Raw genomic sequence first — 17,025 nt, forward strand, 5'->3', positions numbered from 1 at the left:
GCTTGTGTATCTTGTCCAGACTGTCTCTCCAACACCTTCCATCACTTCCCCCTGCTCCTCCCTGCTCCGGCTACTCTGGCTGGATGTACTCCTGCCTCGGGGCCTTTGCACTTGCTGTTCCCACTGCCTGGAAGGCTTCCTCCAGAATCCTCCTGGCCTTGCCTTGCCTTCCTCCCTCTGATCTCTGCTCAGATGTCACCTCTTTTGGCTTCCAGCCTTCCCACTGCTGTCCCTGGGTCCCCGGCTGAGCCTGTGTGAGGACAGCCCCATGGTCAGCCTGACGGTGGACAACGTGCACCTGGAACACGGCGTGGTGTATGAGTACGTGAGCACGGCAGGCGTCAGGTGCCACGTGCTGGAGAAGATCGTAGAGCCCCGCGGCTGCTTCGGCCTCACTGCCAAGGTCTCCTTGGGCACTGCCTGGCCCTGCCCTACCCTGGGGGATTGAAGCCGGTGTCTCTTATCAGAGGTTGGGAGAAGGAGTTGGGTGAGACACCTGAATCCCATTTCCTCAGGCTAAGCCTGGAGCCCTGAATTCTGGTCCTTGTCCTACCACTAGGTAGCGTGGGACTGCGGAGAGTGGCTTGTCCCTTTAGCCTCAGTTTACTCCTGTGCAATAAGGGCCAGCAGACCTGACTTCCTGGGGGGTATTACGAGTAGTACGGGAGTCACTGCGGGTGAACAGACCTGACTTCCTGGGGGATATTACGAGTAGTACAGGAGTCACTGCGGGTGAACCGCTTAAGATCTTCCTGGCACACAGGGAGTGCTCAGTAGCTGTTGACATTTCTGCAGATCCTCGAGGCCTTTGCTGCCGATGACAGTGTCTTTGTGGAGAACTGCGGGCGGCTCATGGCCCTGAGCAGCGCCATTGTGACCATGCCCCACTTTGAGTTCCGCAACATCTGCGACACCAAGCTGGAGAGCATCGGCCAGAGGATTGCCTGCTACCAGGAGGTGCCTGCCTGCTCCCTCCGGGGTCTCTGCCGCGGGTCCCAGACGTAGCATCTCAGTCTGGGATATTTGGGTTGTAAATGTCAAAGCCCAGCCCAACTCAGCTGAAACAAGCAGGAGAATGTATGGTGTGTATTACTGAAAAGGACGGAGGTGAACTTATCACATCATAGCAGCGTGGCCTCTCTGCATCTCCTGGCTTCGTTTTCCTTTGTGTTGGGTTCACGCTCAGGCAGGCCCTTCTTGTGTGGTGGGGACACATTGGCCCTTGATAGCTCTAGCCTTAGTGAGCCCAGGAAAAAATGAACTCCGAGGGAGCTCTGTTGGCTTGGCTTAGGTCACGTGCCTCACCCGGTTCCAGTTGCCATAGGGATGGAGAGGCACGTTGACCCTGAACCTCATGAACTGAGGGTGGGGCAGAGACAATGCCTCGAGGATGGCTCAGGGGCAGCCAAAATGGAGCCATGCATGAGGTGGGCACCCGGAGGCCTGGGGTTCTTCCAGGCTTTCCCTGCAGTCTGGAGCCATGAAACACGGTCCAGGGGTTCCCCTTCTCATTTGGAGCTACTGGCATTGTGTCCCACTGTGAGGCATCTGGCCTAGGCCAGGATAAAGTGGGTACTGGGTGTGGGCTATTATTTCCAGATCCTGCCCTGTGACTCACGACTTTACGGCCTCCACTTTCTCAGTTTGCAGCCCAGCTGAAGAGCAGGGTCAGCCCACCCTTCAAACAAGCCCCCCTGGAGCCCCACCCGCTGTGTGGCCTGGACTTCTGCCCCACCAATTGCCACGTCAACCTCATGGAAGTGTCCTACCCCAAGACCACCCCCTCAGTGGGCAGGTCCTTCAGCATCCGCTTTGGACGCAAACCCTCCCTCATCGGCCTTGACCCGGAGCAAGGTACCTGCGTGTGTCTGTTAGAAACTGTGTTCAGATGTTGCAATCCAGATACTTAAACAGAAACTTGTCTGAAGGTCAGCTGTCCAGGGCTGGAATGGTGGCTCCATGGTCATCAGGGATGACCTTCTCTGTGGGGCAGCAGCTCTAGATGTGGCTTTATGCCTCGTGGATGATGATGTCTGCTGGGATACCAGCCATCATGTCTGCATTGCAGGCAGCAAGATCACAGTAGTTAAGAGCATATTAGCATCAGCCTGGAACATTCTTCTTGAAGTAACCAAATGGATTAAGAGTATTTAAAAGGGAAATTTTTCTCCTTCATTGGGATCCTTGAAATGGGTTTGTATTGTTCCGCCCAGAGGCCCCGTGGATGCTGGGGGCTGTTTTGCAGTGAGCTCTCCCTTCCTCCACTGTAGGCCACTTGAACCCCATGTCCTACACCCAGCACTGCATCACCACCATGGCTGCCCCCTCCTGGAAGTGCTTGCCTGCTGAAGAGGGTGATCCCCAAGGCCAGGGTCTCCACGATGGCAGCTTCGGGCCAGCCAGTGGGACCTTTGGCCAGGAAGACCGGGGCCTGAGCTTCCTGCTCAAGCAGGAGGACCGTGAGATCCAGGATGCCTACCTGCAGCTCTTCACCAAGCTGGATGTAGCCCTGAAGGAGATGAAGCAGTACGTCACCCAGATCAACAGGTGAGTGCTGGCCGGGGGTGTCCGGAGTACGCGGGGGCAAGTGTTTTCAGTCGTGGCCTTATTGACACGTGGGTAGCATCATTCTTTGTAGTGGCTGGTGGGAGGGGGACTGCTGTCCTGGACATTATATAGACTGTTTAGCAGTATCTTTGTCATCTATCCACTAGATGCCAGTAGCACCGCTCCCCCGATTGTGACAACCAAAAATGTCTTCAGACATTGCTAAATACTCCCTGCAGGGAAAATCATCCCTGACTGAGAACCACGGTACTAATGAAATACCATGGATATAGGCAGCACTCATCAGCGAGGCTAAAACTGTCTGCTGAAAGATTCTGGGGCGACCTTTATGATTTTAACATCACAGAAAGTGAGGACAAGCTGTCCTTTTGCTGCAATACACCAGGACACACACGCAGCCCCGCCCACGAGGCTCTTGCCCGCAGATACGGAGCTGTCATCTCACGGAGGCTCGAGGTCTCCCTACTCAGCTCTAGGATGTGGTGCAGAGGGTGGTTCATTGGCACCTTGGGGAGGCATCCGGCCGAATCCGGAGGGTGGGTGATTCTGTGTGGCAAATGACCTGGCTTCTTCAACGAATGATGGGGAAGCAGGTGTGGGGAAGAGGAACTGTTAGAGATGAAAGAGACTCAAGAGACGGACCTGCCAGATGCAGCGTCTGAACCTACTTAGGGATCTGTTTCTAGCTCGTCCATGTGAGGAGGCATTTTGAGACAATCAGGGATGTTTGTCCACAGACTGGGTGCTCGATGGTATTGAGGACTCCTCCATTCTCTTAGGCACAGTCGAGCAGTGTGGTCCTGTGTAAAACAATGTCTCTCACCCTTGACACTGGTGACATTTGGGGCTGGATTATTCCTGGTTGGGGAGCTGTCCTGGGCGTCGGAGGATGTTCAGCAGCATCTGGGGTCTCTACCTACGAGATACTGGTAGCAAAATTCCTCTTTAGTTGAAGCAAGTAGCAGTGTCTTTGGACATAGCTAAAGGTTTCCTAGGGGGCAAAATTGCCCCCAGTTGAGAACCACATGTTTAAAAGGAAGTCTGTATGTATTAGAGACATCCGTGGAAGTAGGTATGGGGGAATTACATGCTATCTTGGACTTGTTTTAAACACTCCAGTGAGCAGGGCACGGTGGCTCATGCCTGTAATTTCAGCACTTTGGGAAGCTGACTTGGAAGGATTGCTTGAGCCCAGGAGTTTGAGACCAGCCTGGGCAGCATAATGAAACCCTATCTCTCAAAAAAAATTCTAAAATTAGCCAGGTGTGGTGGCATACACCTGTTGTCCCAGCTCCTCAGGGTACTGGGACAGGATGACTCGAGCCCAGGAGATCGAGGCTGTAGTGATCCGTGATTGCACCACTGCACTCCAGCCTGGGTGAAAGAACGAGACCTTGTCTCAGAACAGAACAAAACAAAACAAGATGCTCCAGGGAAATAAAAAGTGATGGGGATAATGGAGGAAACAAGGTGGACCCTGAGTGGCTGTTGTTGAAGCTGCCTGTTGGATAGCTGGGTTCATCGTGTACTCTCTACTTTTGTGTATGATGGAAATGTTCCATGATAAGGGGAAAAAAGAATGTAGGCTCTGGAGCCAGGAGACCTGGGTTCAAATCCTGGCCCTGCTACTTATCCACTGTGCAAACTTAGGCAAGTCACTTAACCTCTCTGAGCCTTGGTTTCCTCGTTTGTCAAGTGAGGCTAATCATGCTACTGACTTTGTGGAGACATGGTGGGATTACATCCGGCCAGGACTTACTGATCACTGCTCACTTAGAAGGCACGAGACACTGTTCTTTTTTTTTTTTTTTTTTTTGAGATGTTGTCTTGCTCTGTCACCAGGCTGGAGTACAGTGGTGTGATCTCCACTCACTGCAACCTCTGTCTCCCGGGTTCAAACGATTCTCCTGCCTCAGCCTCCTGAGTAGCTGGGACTACAGGCATGCACCACCACCCCTGGCTAGTTGTTCTATTTTTAGTAGAGATGAGGTTTCCCCATGTTGGCCAGGATGGTCTCGATCTCTTGACCTCGTGATCCACCTGCCTTGGCCTCCTGAAGTGCTGGGATTACAGATGTGAGCCACCGCGCCCAGCAGAGACACTGTTCTGAGTACTTTATCCAACTGTCACCCAGGCTAGAGTGTGATGGTGTGATCATATCTCACCACAGCCTCGAACTCCTGGGCTCAAGTGATCCTCCTGCCTCAACCTCCAAAGTAACTAGGACTACAAGTACATGCCACCATGCCTGGCTAATTTTTGTATTTCTTACAGAGAGGTAGTCTCACAGCTGGTATTGAAGTGTTGAGCTAAAGAGACCTTCCTGCCTCAGCCTCCCAAAGTGCTGGGATTACAGACGTGAGCCACTGGGCCTAGCCTGTTTACACGTTTTAGCTTCCTTAATTGTCACAGAAGCCTAAGATACAGATGCTGATATGATCCCATTTTACATATGAGGGAACTGAGTCTCCAAGAGTTTAAATAATTTGCTTTAGGTCTCTAAGCTAGGAAATGGTAATATTGGGATTTGAATCCGGGAGTTTAGCTAACTTCAAAACCTGTGCTCTTAACCATCACACCCTACAGTGGGGATTGATGAACTATGGCCCAGAGGCCCAGTCTAGACTTCGGCTTGTGGTTTTCTTTTTTTTTTTTTTTTTTTTTTTGAGATGGAGTCTTGCTCTGTCTCCCAGGCTGGAATCCTGTGGTGCAATCTTGGTTAACTGGAACCTCTGCTTCCTGGGTTCAAGTGACTCTCCTACCTCAGCCTCCTGAGTAGCTGGGATTACAGGCACCCACCACCACACCCAGCTAATTTTTGTTTTTTAGTAGAGATGGCGTTTCACCATGTTGACCAGGCTGGTCTCAAACTCCTGACCTCAGGTGATCAGCCTGCTTCGGCCTCCCAAAGTGCTGGGATTACAGGCGTGAGCCACTGCGCACAGCCAGCTGTTTTCATTTTTAAACAAGGTGTCATTGGAACACAGCCATGCCCATTTGCTTCCACACTGTCCAGGTCTTTCCCACTGCAACAGCAGGTTGAGTGGTTGTCATGAGACCATGCAGCCTATCGAGCTGGAAGGATTTGCTCCCAGGGTCTCTAGAGCAAAAGCTTCCTGGCCCACGTTCTGGGAGAGCCTTGTGTAGGTTGGCTGTGAAAGAACTTGCATGTCTCCCACCCCCAGCAGGAGGGCCAGTGCTCACACCTGCAGCTGCTGGTGGGATTTTCAGGAAAGTGACACAAAGGGCCACACCTGTATCTCTGACTTCAAGGTCTTTGCTCCCGTAGGCTGCTGTCCACCATCACAGAGCCCACCTCGGGTGGGTCCTGCGATGCGTCCTTGGCTGAGGAGGCCTCCTCCCTGCCCCTGGTCAGTGAAGAGAGCGAGATGGACAGGAGTGACCATGGAGGCATCAAGAAGGTGTGCTTCAAGGTGGCTGAGGAGGACCAGGAGGACTCAGGTCACGACACCATGAGTTACCGCGACTCCTACAGGTGGGTGTCGCTGTCGGGGGGCTGGGGTTAGATGAAGATGTCCGCAGAGAGGTGAGGCCACAACGTGAGAATCAGTGGACACTTCCCAGGGTGCAGTGGGCTCAGGGTGCTGTTGCTCATAGCGTGGTTCTGGGGGATTATCTGAGCCCCCTGAAACCCAAAAACCCATTTAGGCTCCCCAGTCACAAAGCTGACATTTTAGGATCCGTCCTGCGTGGACCCATCTGTTCTGCCTCGGTGTCACCCCACACATGCTGACACGATGTTGTCAGGCTCAAGGGCAAGATTCCGTGGTGTGTTTGAAGACTCAGTGTGAGACGTGTGGTTTCTGAAACAAACACTATTTATGTTTATTTGGTCCAAGGAGGAAGAACGCAGGTCTTTTCCCTCCTAACCTGAGAAGATCTAAATTTTCTACTGGTTAATTATAAAAAGATCAGTGAGGTCCTAATTAGTGGGTTAAATAGACTAAAACTCAGATTCTTGTAGGAAGCCATATAATGGGTAGGTTTAATTCCTTCCTACAGATAAACAGACACTGTGGTCCCAGTGAATGGTGACCTCACATTTGCCCACGGTGGTTACAGTGGAATCTTAGAAGGGTGCTTCAGTGGGCATAAATCAGAACTGATACAGTTTGAGAAGACAGACTTTCCCCCCAGTTCTCCCAGTGTAGATGTTCTTTCGGTCATCAAGGGATCTGCCTGACCTGCCGTTTCTGGCTTACCTGGTGTCTGTAGAATGAGACGCTCTGGCTGCTGCGGCACTGTGTGTCCTCAGAGCCTCATATCCGTAGTCTCAGATTTCGCTGTCTCTCTGGGATTTCATTCTTACATTTTTGGGTCCTCCAGTTTTTCCTTTAATTTTCAAAAAGGTGAAGGAAAAAATGTCAGGATCGTGAGTTTTAATCTCCCACACCTTCCGAGTTCCTGGGCTGTAGCGAATCTGATCCAGTCAGTGTTGTCATGAGGTTTCCAGCCAGGCTGGGGGCTGGGGAGATGGAAGACAGAGCCATGTGGAATGGGCAGGTGTCTCAGGGCAAGGCTGTCCCTTGGGGACACTGGACAGAGTGACACCTGAGTGAAAAGGATTCACCATCCTCCTCCTATTTCTGTGTTTCTGTGCTAGAGCCTAGAAACGTTTCCCAGCCCGCAGGCAAGGAAAACCACCAGGCCGGCCTTCCCTGCCTTTGGGCCCCGGGACCGGTGCTCGATGCCCCCTCTGGGCTGTGTGCCCACCCGAGGGCCCAGGGATTTTGTCTACACTGTAGAAAGTGGGTTTCGGGTGCCAGGATCAGATGGCCTGAGCTCAGGGTGACTCAGCCCCTTCTCTGGGCCCCTTTGCAGCGAGTGTAACAGCAATCGGGACTCGGTCCTGTCCTACACCAGCGTAAGAAGTAACAGCTCCTACCTGGGCAGCGACGAGATGGGGTCTGGTGAGTGGAGCGGCAGCAACCCGTGCTCAGGGAGAGAGGTTCCTCCCCATGAGATTTAGTTTTAGTTTATTTTATTATACTTTCCCTTGCGTTATGTTGTTTTGTATTTTATTTACATGGTCCTGTACTTGACTTCCTTCCATTCACTCATTCAGCAAGTATTTCTTGAGCCCGTATTATGTGCCAGGCGCTGGGAATGCGGCAGTGAATGAAACAAACATCTCAGCCCTCTTGGAGCTGATGTTCTCCGTGAATGTCATGGAGATGGAGCAAATAGAGGCATGCATGGTGCAATTCTGTATGCTTCATGTATGATGAGTGTTGTGATGAGTGAGCTGACAACTAAACAGGGTGACCTCATGGTTTATGTAAAAACAATACGTGTGCAAACCAAAAATCCAAACGACACGGAGCAGTTCAAAGAAGTATCTAAGCCCGGGCACGGTGGCTCACGCCTGTAATCCCAGCGCTTTGGGAGGCCGAGGCTGGTGGATCATTTGAGGTCAGGAGTTTGAGACCAGCCTGGCCAACATGGTGAAACCCCGTCTCTACTAAAAATACAAAAATTAACTGGGTGTGTTGGTGCACGCCTGTAACGCCAGCTACCTGGGAGGCTGAGGCAGGAGAATCACTTGAACCTGGGAGAGGGAGGTTGCAGTGGGCTGAGATCGCGCCACTGCACTCCAGCCTAGGTGGCAGAGTGAGACTCCATCAAACAAGCAAACAAAGAAACAACAAAAAGAAGTCCATAAAAATGAATGAGAGTCTCATCATCTCCCCTGGAAATGACCCTCGCCAGCATTTGGAGCTCATTGGTGGGGCCTGTGAATGCACAGATGAACAGGTGGGTGGATGGATGGACAGACAGACAGAGACAATATTTTATAAATTAGATCATACTGTACTTACAACTTTTTTTTTAATTTTTATTTTTTTGAGACAGAGTCTCACTCTGTCGCCAGGCTGGAGTGCAGTGGCACAATCTCAGCTCGCTGCAAACTCCGCCTCCCAGGTTCAAGCGATTCTCCTGCCTCAGCCTCCTGAGTAACTGGGACTGCAGGCGCCTGCCACCACATTCAGATAATTTTTATATTTTTAGTAGAGATGGGGTTTCACCATGTTGGCCAGGATGGTCTCGATCTCTTGACCTTGTGATCCACCTGCACCAGCCTCCCAAATTGCTGGGATTAAAGGCGTTACTGAAAGCCTGAAATTGTTTTTTATTTTAGTCTTGTTTACTTCAGACTTCAAAGCAGTTCATTTTGCAAGTTGGGTTGTGTATCCACATGGTGCACAATTCAGAAGGCCCCAGAGGGTGCACGGTGACAAGTCTCCCCCAAAACCCTTGGTTCTCAGGCTGTCACTGCTGTTCCCACTGTCACTACAGTCTTGCGTGTCCTTTCAGAGATAGTCTGTGCATAACAATTTAATTTTAATTATACTTCAATGAACAGAAGAAAAAGAAGCTCAAGTACAATGGAAGAAATTGCTGAACTTTTAGATACGTATTTCATCACCTAAGACAGTCAGCTGCACAAACTGGCCCCAGGAGCCTCTAGGAAGGAGTTGAGTGTGACAGCTGATGTAACTGAACCAACTGGGCAAGGAATCAGGACACGCGGCATCCAGTTCCTTCTGTCTGTTCCTCAGTCCCTCATTTGCAGAATGGAAGCAGTGCTTTACAAAAAGCAGTGCTTTACAATCTTGTCATGCATTAGTTAGTGCCTGTTGGAGGCTCAGAGAGGTCAGGCGATTTTCCCTGTGGTTCACAGCCAGGACCTGGTCTTTAGACTCCAGATCCCCTGTGGGTTTGGAGTTCTGTAGCTGTATCCCCTTCTTGGGAAAGTGCTGGGGATGGTGTGAGGTGGGGCAGGAATGACCAATGGCTGTTACTTCTACCTCCCGCCAAGGAGATGAGCTGCCCTGTGACATGCGAATCCCATCTGACAAGCAGGACAAGCTTCATGGCTGCCTGGAGCACCTCTTTAACCAGGTAGGAACTTTGCCCCACTCCTGGTGCAACTTTGGGTTCCTCCTGTCACACCTGGGGAGGGCCTGTGACCCGGGGGCTATGGGTCCCAGACATCTGCAATGTGTAGGGCCGTGGGGCCCAAACCAACCCGGGGCTTCTTGCCACCCAGGTGGACTCCATCAATGCTCTCCTCAAGGGACCAGTCATGAGCCGGGCTTTTGAAGAAACCAAGCATTTCCCCATGAACCACAGCTTACAAGGTGAGGGGATAGCCAGCATCCAAGGAGACAGCCTGTGATGGGGAAGGGTGTTAGACGGGGGCGGGGCAGGGGATGCCTGGGCTCATGCTCAGCTCTGCCCCTCTACTGCTGAACGACTGTGGGGATCATCCAGGGGACAGTGATTTTAGCCCTTGGGGCACATCCAGCCCGTGGCCTGTTTTTGTAGACTCTGAGCCAAGAATGGTTCTTTTCCTTTTTCTTTTGGTTTTCTTTCCTTTCCTTTCCTTTCCTTTCTGTTCCGTTCCCTTCCTTTCCGTCTTGTTTTTTGGAGAAAGGGTCTCACTCTGTCACTCAGGCTGGAGTGCAATAGTGTGATCACAGCTCACTGCAGCGTTGACCTCCCAGGCTCAAGTTTTCCTCACAACTCAGCCTCCTATCCTAAGTAGCTGGGACTACAGGTGCACGCCACTTCTCCTGGCTAATTTTTTATTTTTTATTATTTTATTTTATTTATTTATTTCTTTTTTGTAGAGGCATGGTTTTGCCATGTAGCCAAGGCTGGTTCTGAACTCCTGGTATCAAGTGATCCTCCTGCCTTGACCTCCCAAAGTGCTGGGATTCCAGGCATGAGCCACTGTGCCTAGTCTTCCTTCATGTCTTTTAAACCATACTCATTTTTTTCTTATTATTGACATCACTTTTCAAAAAGTATCGCTCTTAATTTTGAAAGGACCTTGTTGAACTCCCTATATGTGAAAAGCCAGTATAATATGCCAAAAATTTGTGATAAACCATAATGATAAATTAAATGCGAACAACAGCAACAAAATATCATTATACTGCAGCTAGGCACTGTTGCCTGCCAAGGGCTCCTTGTTCTTCATTTAAGAGAGGGATTTGTGAATTAAAGAAGTGTTAAGGGCTTACCAGCACCAAATTGAGACTGTCTTCTTGAAATGATTGAGAGAAAAGGATTGAAATTTCTTATGTTCTCCCACCTACCTTTCCTCCCATTTACCCACCTACCCACCCTACTCATCCACCCAACATACTATCGATCCATCCAGCCATCTACCCTCCCACTATCGATCCATCCATCCATCCATCCATCCATCTCTCCACCCACCCACCCATCCATCCACTCATCCATTTATCATCTAGCCATCCATCCATCCATTCACCCACCCACCCATTGATCCATCCATCCATCCATCCACCATCCACCCAGCTACCCACTCACCATCTATCCATCCATCCACCCACCCATCCATCCACCCTCCCATCCATCCACCCACCTATCCATCCATCCATCTATCCATCCATCCACCCACCCATCCGCCCAACTACCCACTCACCATCTATCCATCCATCCACCCACCTACCCACCCATCCAACCATCCACCCACCCACCCACCCATTCATCCACCCACCTATCCATCCATCCATCCGCTTGTCTGTCCGTCCATCCATCCATCCTTCCCTCCTTCCATCCATGTGCCCACTCTTTCACTGTTCTACCCATCCATTCACCCATCCGCCTGTCTATTCATGTTTCTGTACATCCAGTAAATAATTTCCGAGAACCAGCTTGTGCCAGGCCTTGTACTGGGCACTGGAGACCCTGAGATGAATTTGATACTGCCCTGACCTCAAGGAGCTCCCAGTGAGATTGTAGGAGATAGAAATGCAGATGGGCACCCTTTCTTGCCACCAAAAAAGGGTGGGAAGTGGTGAGGACTTGGGGCTCCCCAGCTCAGCTGCACGTTCTGCTGTCTCAGGATCAGCTTTCAGGGATGGACCTCAGAAAGCAGAAACAGCAAACCCACAAATATCTCAGAAACTGGGACCCTGCAGGAGGAAAGAGGCCTTTGTCTTTTGCAGGGGCCTTTGTCTTCCTGGCGTCTGAATGGTGGGGCCAGAGGCAAGTCCCAGCGCTATCACTGCCCAGTTGTGTGACTTAAGGCTTGTCACTTTCCCACTCTATATGTGGGCTTCCTCCTCTGTGTAGGGAAAGGGTTAGAACTCATGTGCCATCTCAACTGGTTGTGGCTGTGAGGAGGTAGTTCCTGAGAATCCTTCTGTGGCTACAACATCCAGGTTTAGATGAAAGGAAAGCCATGATTGATTTGTGAGGTCTGCACTGGATTGGAGGTAGCTGTGGGGAGTCCTGGTCTCAGAGAGCAGGAAGGAATGCTGAGATTGATGAGTGATGTCTGCCATGGGTGTGATACCATGACATAGTAGCACAGTTACCCTCTGTGGACCAGATAATGTCCAGGAGTCCTGCCAGCTCCCTTGATCTAGGATTATGAGCTCTGGGATCTGTGATGGGACATAGGCCTTTGTGCCACCATTCTCCAAAGCTACCTCCGTCCCTTCCCTGGCCCTCATGCCACTTTCCTGCCCCAGAGTTTAAACAGAAAGAAGAGTGTACAATCCGTGGCCGGAGCCTGATCCAGATCAGCATCCAGGAGGACCCCTGGAACCTCCCCAACTCCATCAAGACCCTGGTGGACAACATTCAGAGATACGTGGAAGGTCGGTGGGCAGGGAGGGTGCATCATGGTGGGGAGGGAGCCGTGGCCTTTGATGTGGAACGAGAGAATCAAGAATGGATCCAGCTCTGCGACCCCTGTTTCTCCATGCCCAGGGAGAGGACAAGAGAAGTGATGCCCTCTGTCAGCTGAGCGTCCTGCCCCGGGCAGGACATGACTTGAGCCCAGGAGTTTGAGACCAGCCTGGGCAACATAGACCCTATCTCTACCAAAACAAAAAGCAGACACAAAACCAAACTAAACAAAGCCCTGATTTTGGAGGCTGAAAAGGCTGAACCTGGTCTTTCTCAGCTTCCAAAACAGTGGATGTGTGTGTTCCTGTTATTATCAGGGTATGAGGGACACAGGCTGGCAGCCCACTGACCAGATTCAGGCCCACAGATAGGTTTCGATGCTGCAGCAGCAAAAACTGTGACTCTGCTGCCAGCTTGACAGAGGTTCTCACATAAAAACTTGGATTTCCGGCTACTCTTGAATAACCAGAAGATCTGGTGATTCCAGGCCCAGTCTGCCATCCTACCTTGGTGGAGAGGAGTGGCGGCCGCTCTCTGTACGTGGGGCCAAGGTGCTTTCTAGTGCACCCCAGTCTGCACCGCTCCCTGTGGCTTGGCGTCTGCTCCACGCATCTTCTGTCACCTGCCTGGCCCTTGCCGGCTTTTGTGTCTGAGACTCCTGGGTTAGAAGGATGCGGACGAGGGATATGTTTGACCAGGACAGTGGGAGATTAGAGGACTCTGGGCTGTTCCCCCAGGGAACAGCAGCCTCTGAGTTGGAGTCTCTGCTGCTTCTGATCTGTCCTGTTCTCCAAAAGTGTAACTGGTGAAGAACATCGACTCTGGGTCCAGACCACTAGGGCTTGAATCCCAGCTCACCCACTTACTGGCTGTGCGATCATGGCGAGTTCTTTGAAGCCTCTGGCCTTAGCTCCTTCCTGTGTCAAATGTGCCCACAGTGCCACCTCCCTCCTGTGTGGTCGGGAGGATTAAGTGAGTCAGCACAGGTCATGTGCTCAGTGCCCTGGCTGCCTGGCGTGGTGAGTCCTGACAAGCATGCACCACCACACCTGCTCTCATTCTTACCCTGCCCAGCCCTGAGTCCTGCAGTCCTCCCTGGGAAGAAGGCACCCCAAGAAACCAAATCCAAAGCCCTTCCACATCTTTCTAAGCCCTTTCTGGGTCAAGGAGCATCTTTGGAAGAAAAGAGACCAGGATGTTCGGCCTGGAAGAAATGAACTTTCTTTTGCAGGACAGACTGTACCCATGTAGGATGAGAATATGTATGTGAGGCTATTAGGAGTGTGTGTCTGTGTCTTATGTGTGTACTTGTGTGTCTGTTGTTTGTGTGTCTGTGTGGATGCATGTGTACCTGTGTGTGTACATATGTATGTGAGTCTGCATATGAGTGCACGTGTGTGGTGTGTGCTTGGGTGTCTGCTGTGTGTGCTTGTGTGGGTGCATGTGTGCCTGTGTGTACATATATGAGTCTGTGTATGAGTATATGTGTCTCTGTGTGTGGCATGCACTTGGTTGTGTGTTGATGTGTATGTCTGGATACGTGTGTACCTAGGTTGTACATGTGAGTGTGCCCATACTTATGTGAACAAGCTGTGGGGCAGGGACGGTGGCCCAGGGTTAAAGGGGCTGGTTCCGCCTGTGTCTGCAGCTTGCATGTACAGATGGGCCTTATGGTTGGGGTTCCACTGCCTGAGGTCAGGGGTTCCTGGAGTTCACCTAACAAGCAATAAAACCTCCTTGAGCACAGCCTTGGGTGCCAGGGCTCTGCTGTGAAGGGTCAGGGCACCTTGGGAGGTGCCATGGGGAGGGGCTGGGTCCTGCCCTCACCTCTTGCTGCCCCGTCCCAGCCTGTCCCCGTTTCTCTCTCCCTTCTCCTTCCAGATGGGAAGAACCAGCTGCTCCTGGCCTTGCTGAAGTGCACAGGTGAGGGCGTTAAAGGTGTGTGTGGGGCACATGCCCGGCCCTCTTCCACCGCCCAAAGCTGACCATCCATGCCGTCAGGGTCTGGACTCGGGGAGGCAACGCTTTGGCCTGGAGCCCCTCCAAGATCTACTTGAAACTTGCTTCTTCCTCATGTGTCCAAGGGACAAGTCTCAGGGCACTGGAGCCAGGAGCCCTGTCCTGTGGCACTGCCCAGGCCTGGGTGGATGTTGACAGGGCCCTGGGATAGAGGACAATGTTAGGGGGGCCTGTGCCAGTAGAGCCTTCAGCCCCAGCCTGGGGGCTTCCACCCAGCAGAGAGTGGGGAAGAGGAAGCGGGAGAAGGTAGTGGAGAATCTTGGAGACCTTCTCTATCCCTCTCTTCTTTCCAGAAATTCTCAGCCAAGGGGGTGCTACTGTAGGATCTGGGTCAAATTTGGTCACTGAAAACTCACTGGCCAGAAGCCGGCCAGGGAAATAATTCCTTCCAGAAGATTGGGACGCTGAGAGAGCAATTGCTTGAAACTGGCCAGTTCCTCAAACCATGGCAAGGCCGAGGACAGGGGCAAGGGCAGAGCTGGGGGGAGGAAGAGAGCATAGTTCTCCAATGTAGAGAAAATGCTAAATTGCATTTCTGAACACGTGGAGCTTGGCAGAAGAGCTTGGCACCATTGGCATTCTACTGGCCAAGGCCAAGGAAGCCCGTAATGAGAGGAGAAATGGCTGAGGGTGAGGGTCTTGGGAAACCCTTAGGAAAATCACAAGGTGTTTCTTTGGTTGGTTGGTTTCAAAGCAGGCAGATGAGTCACTGAGAGAACAGTTTTGGCCAATGGGCTTGCGTGTTGGAGAACTGATTTTTGTGGAATTGGCTTTTGGTGACTGGGATGTCCACCAAAAAGTAATTTCTGACCTATTGTTCGCCCTTTGCTGGGGGTTCCATGAGGGGTCCTGGACCCAGGGCTTTGGGGGGTGGGCCTCCTGGTGGCGCGGGAGCACCCCTCCAGCGAGGCCCCTGCCCTCTGCCCTCTGCCCTCTGCCCCCAGACACAGAGCTGCAGCTGCGCAGAGACGCGATCTTCTGCCAGGCCCTGGTGGCCGCCGTGTGCACCTTCTCCGAGCAGCTGCTGGCGGCCCTGGGCTACCGCTACAACAACAACGGCGAGTACGAGGAGAGCAGCCGCGACGCCAGCCGCAAGTGGCTGGAGCAGGTGGCGGCCACGGGCGTCCTGCTGCACTGCCAGTCCCTGCTCTCGCCGGCCGCAGTGGTGAGTGGGGCGGCAGGGCGGCCCCGCTGGCCCACCTGCTGGTGCCCGCCCAGGCCGGGGCGAGGGAGCGCCTGCCCACTCACTCAGGCTCCCCCAGATCTCGTCACTCCCGCAGCAGCGATTCGTTGAGCACCTGTGTGCTGTTTTATGGGCACTGAAGGTGCAGCAGTGAACAAAACAGTCCCTGTGCCTAGGGATCTTCTCTCCCAGTGGGAGGGCAGGGGGCACACACAGATAATAGAATCCATGCTACATACCAGCAGGTGTCAGCCCAGGGCAGTTTCACCACTAGGGGACACTTGGCAATGTCTGGAGACATTTTTGGTTGTGACAACTGAGGGCCTGAGGTGGGAGTGGTGTGGTGGAAGCCAGAGATGCTCCTGCACATCCAGCCAGGGCCCCGAGAGTCACCAGTGCCTCTGAGGTTGGCTCCTGGAGCCCCTGCCACTGGCTAGTGGGGAGGCCTGGCCTTGGAGCGTCCTCTGCCGGCTGCTGCTGCACAAGGTGCCTGCCTGGTGGGAGATTGGCTGTCACTTGATTCCCAGAATGCACAAGCTGGGGTCCAGGGAGGTAGCAAGGAACACTCAGCCCTCCCCTTCCTCTTCTCACATGGGGAAGCTGGGCCCAGTTCGTTCATTCTCCAAACACTATGATGTACTAGGCCCTGCACTGGCCCTGGGGGCCTGAAGCTGACTTTCTAGTTGGGGGAAGCAGCTTGAGAAGAAGAAAGGACGGAGGAGGGAAGGGAGGTGGAGAGAAGGGAAGCTCTGCAGGAAGCTTTGCGGGTGCTGTTCCCTAGATTAGGTGGTTTCAGAGACAGGCTGTGTAAGGCGGTGATGCTTGAGCTGAGACCTCAGCCAGCCAGGCAGACAGTGTGAGGAGGATTGTGCGGGGCAGAGGGACCAGCATGTACCAAGGCCCCAAAGAGCAGCCAGTGTGGCCAGAGGGGAGCAGCAGGGGACTGGGCAGATGGGGGGACCTGATCTGTAGGGCCTGAGACTTTATTCTGGAAGCAGAGGAGCTGTTCAGAGGCTTTGAGCTGGGCGAGTGATATAATTTGGGTTAAGTTTTCAAAACAGGACATGTAGGATGTATTGTTTGTGAGCAGAGAGTGGCAAAAGGGAAACCTGGTGTCATCTTGGTGAGAGACGGTGGACCCTTGAACCCAGGTGGTGGCCGGGAAGCTGGAGGGAGGTGGGTGGGTCTGGAGGATGTTTTAGTGTTGACCCATCAGACTTGGTGATGGACCAGGCCCAGGGTGAGCAGGAGAGAAACTGAGAAGTCACAGGTTTGGATCTTGGATGACTGAGTGAATGCTGCTGCTATTTGCTGACATGGGACTGACTGGGGGAGGTTGAGGAAGGAATTGGGGATTTTTATGTGAGTGTGTTAGGTTTGAGAAGGTTAAGTTTAGAAGCCTGGTTGGTGGTCCAGGCAGGAGAGGCAGTGACTTTCCTAGGAGCACTCAGCGAATGAAGGCAGAGATGGGTTCTGTGACCCTTGAAGGTGCAGGACAAGCCACAGAGCACACCATGATTTCACATCCACTCTGGAGAGTCCCGCTCAGGACCTGGCACCCA

General features: G+C 52.5%; 1 protein-coding gene across 1 annotated transcript in view; it reads left to right on the top strand.

Annotated features, from left to right (window-relative positions):
- The window catches only part of PREX1 (phosphatidylinositol-3,4,5-trisphosphate dependent Rac exchange factor 1), a 204,676-nt gene that overhangs the window by 176,683 nt on the left and 10,968 nt on the right, over window positions 1-17,025 (top strand). The window contains exons 22-32 of the mRNA XM_050807428.1: window positions 216-403; window positions 796-957; window positions 1,644-1,854; window positions 2,271-2,547; window positions 5,858-6,064; window positions 7,411-7,499; window positions 9,410-9,492; window positions 9,641-9,731; window positions 12,102-12,230; window positions 14,143-14,184; window positions 15,225-15,445. Coding sequence (XP_050663385.1) covers window positions 216-403; window positions 796-957; window positions 1,644-1,854; window positions 2,271-2,547; window positions 5,858-6,064; window positions 7,411-7,499; window positions 9,410-9,492; window positions 9,641-9,731; window positions 12,102-12,230; window positions 14,143-14,184; window positions 15,225-15,445 — 1,700 coding nt within the window. The remainder of the gene's footprint in view (window positions 1-215; window positions 404-795; window positions 958-1,643; window positions 1,855-2,270; window positions 2,548-5,857; window positions 6,065-7,410; window positions 7,500-9,409; window positions 9,493-9,640; window positions 9,732-12,101; window positions 12,231-14,142; window positions 14,185-15,224; window positions 15,446-17,025) is intronic.

Source organism: Macaca thibetana, chromosome 10 (assembly GCF_024542745.1).
Source record: "Macaca thibetana thibetana isolate TM-01 chromosome 10, ASM2454274v1, whole genome shotgun sequence".
In the NCBI taxonomy this organism is placed as follows: domain Eukaryota; kingdom Metazoa; phylum Chordata; class Mammalia; order Primates; family Cercopithecidae; genus Macaca; species Macaca thibetana.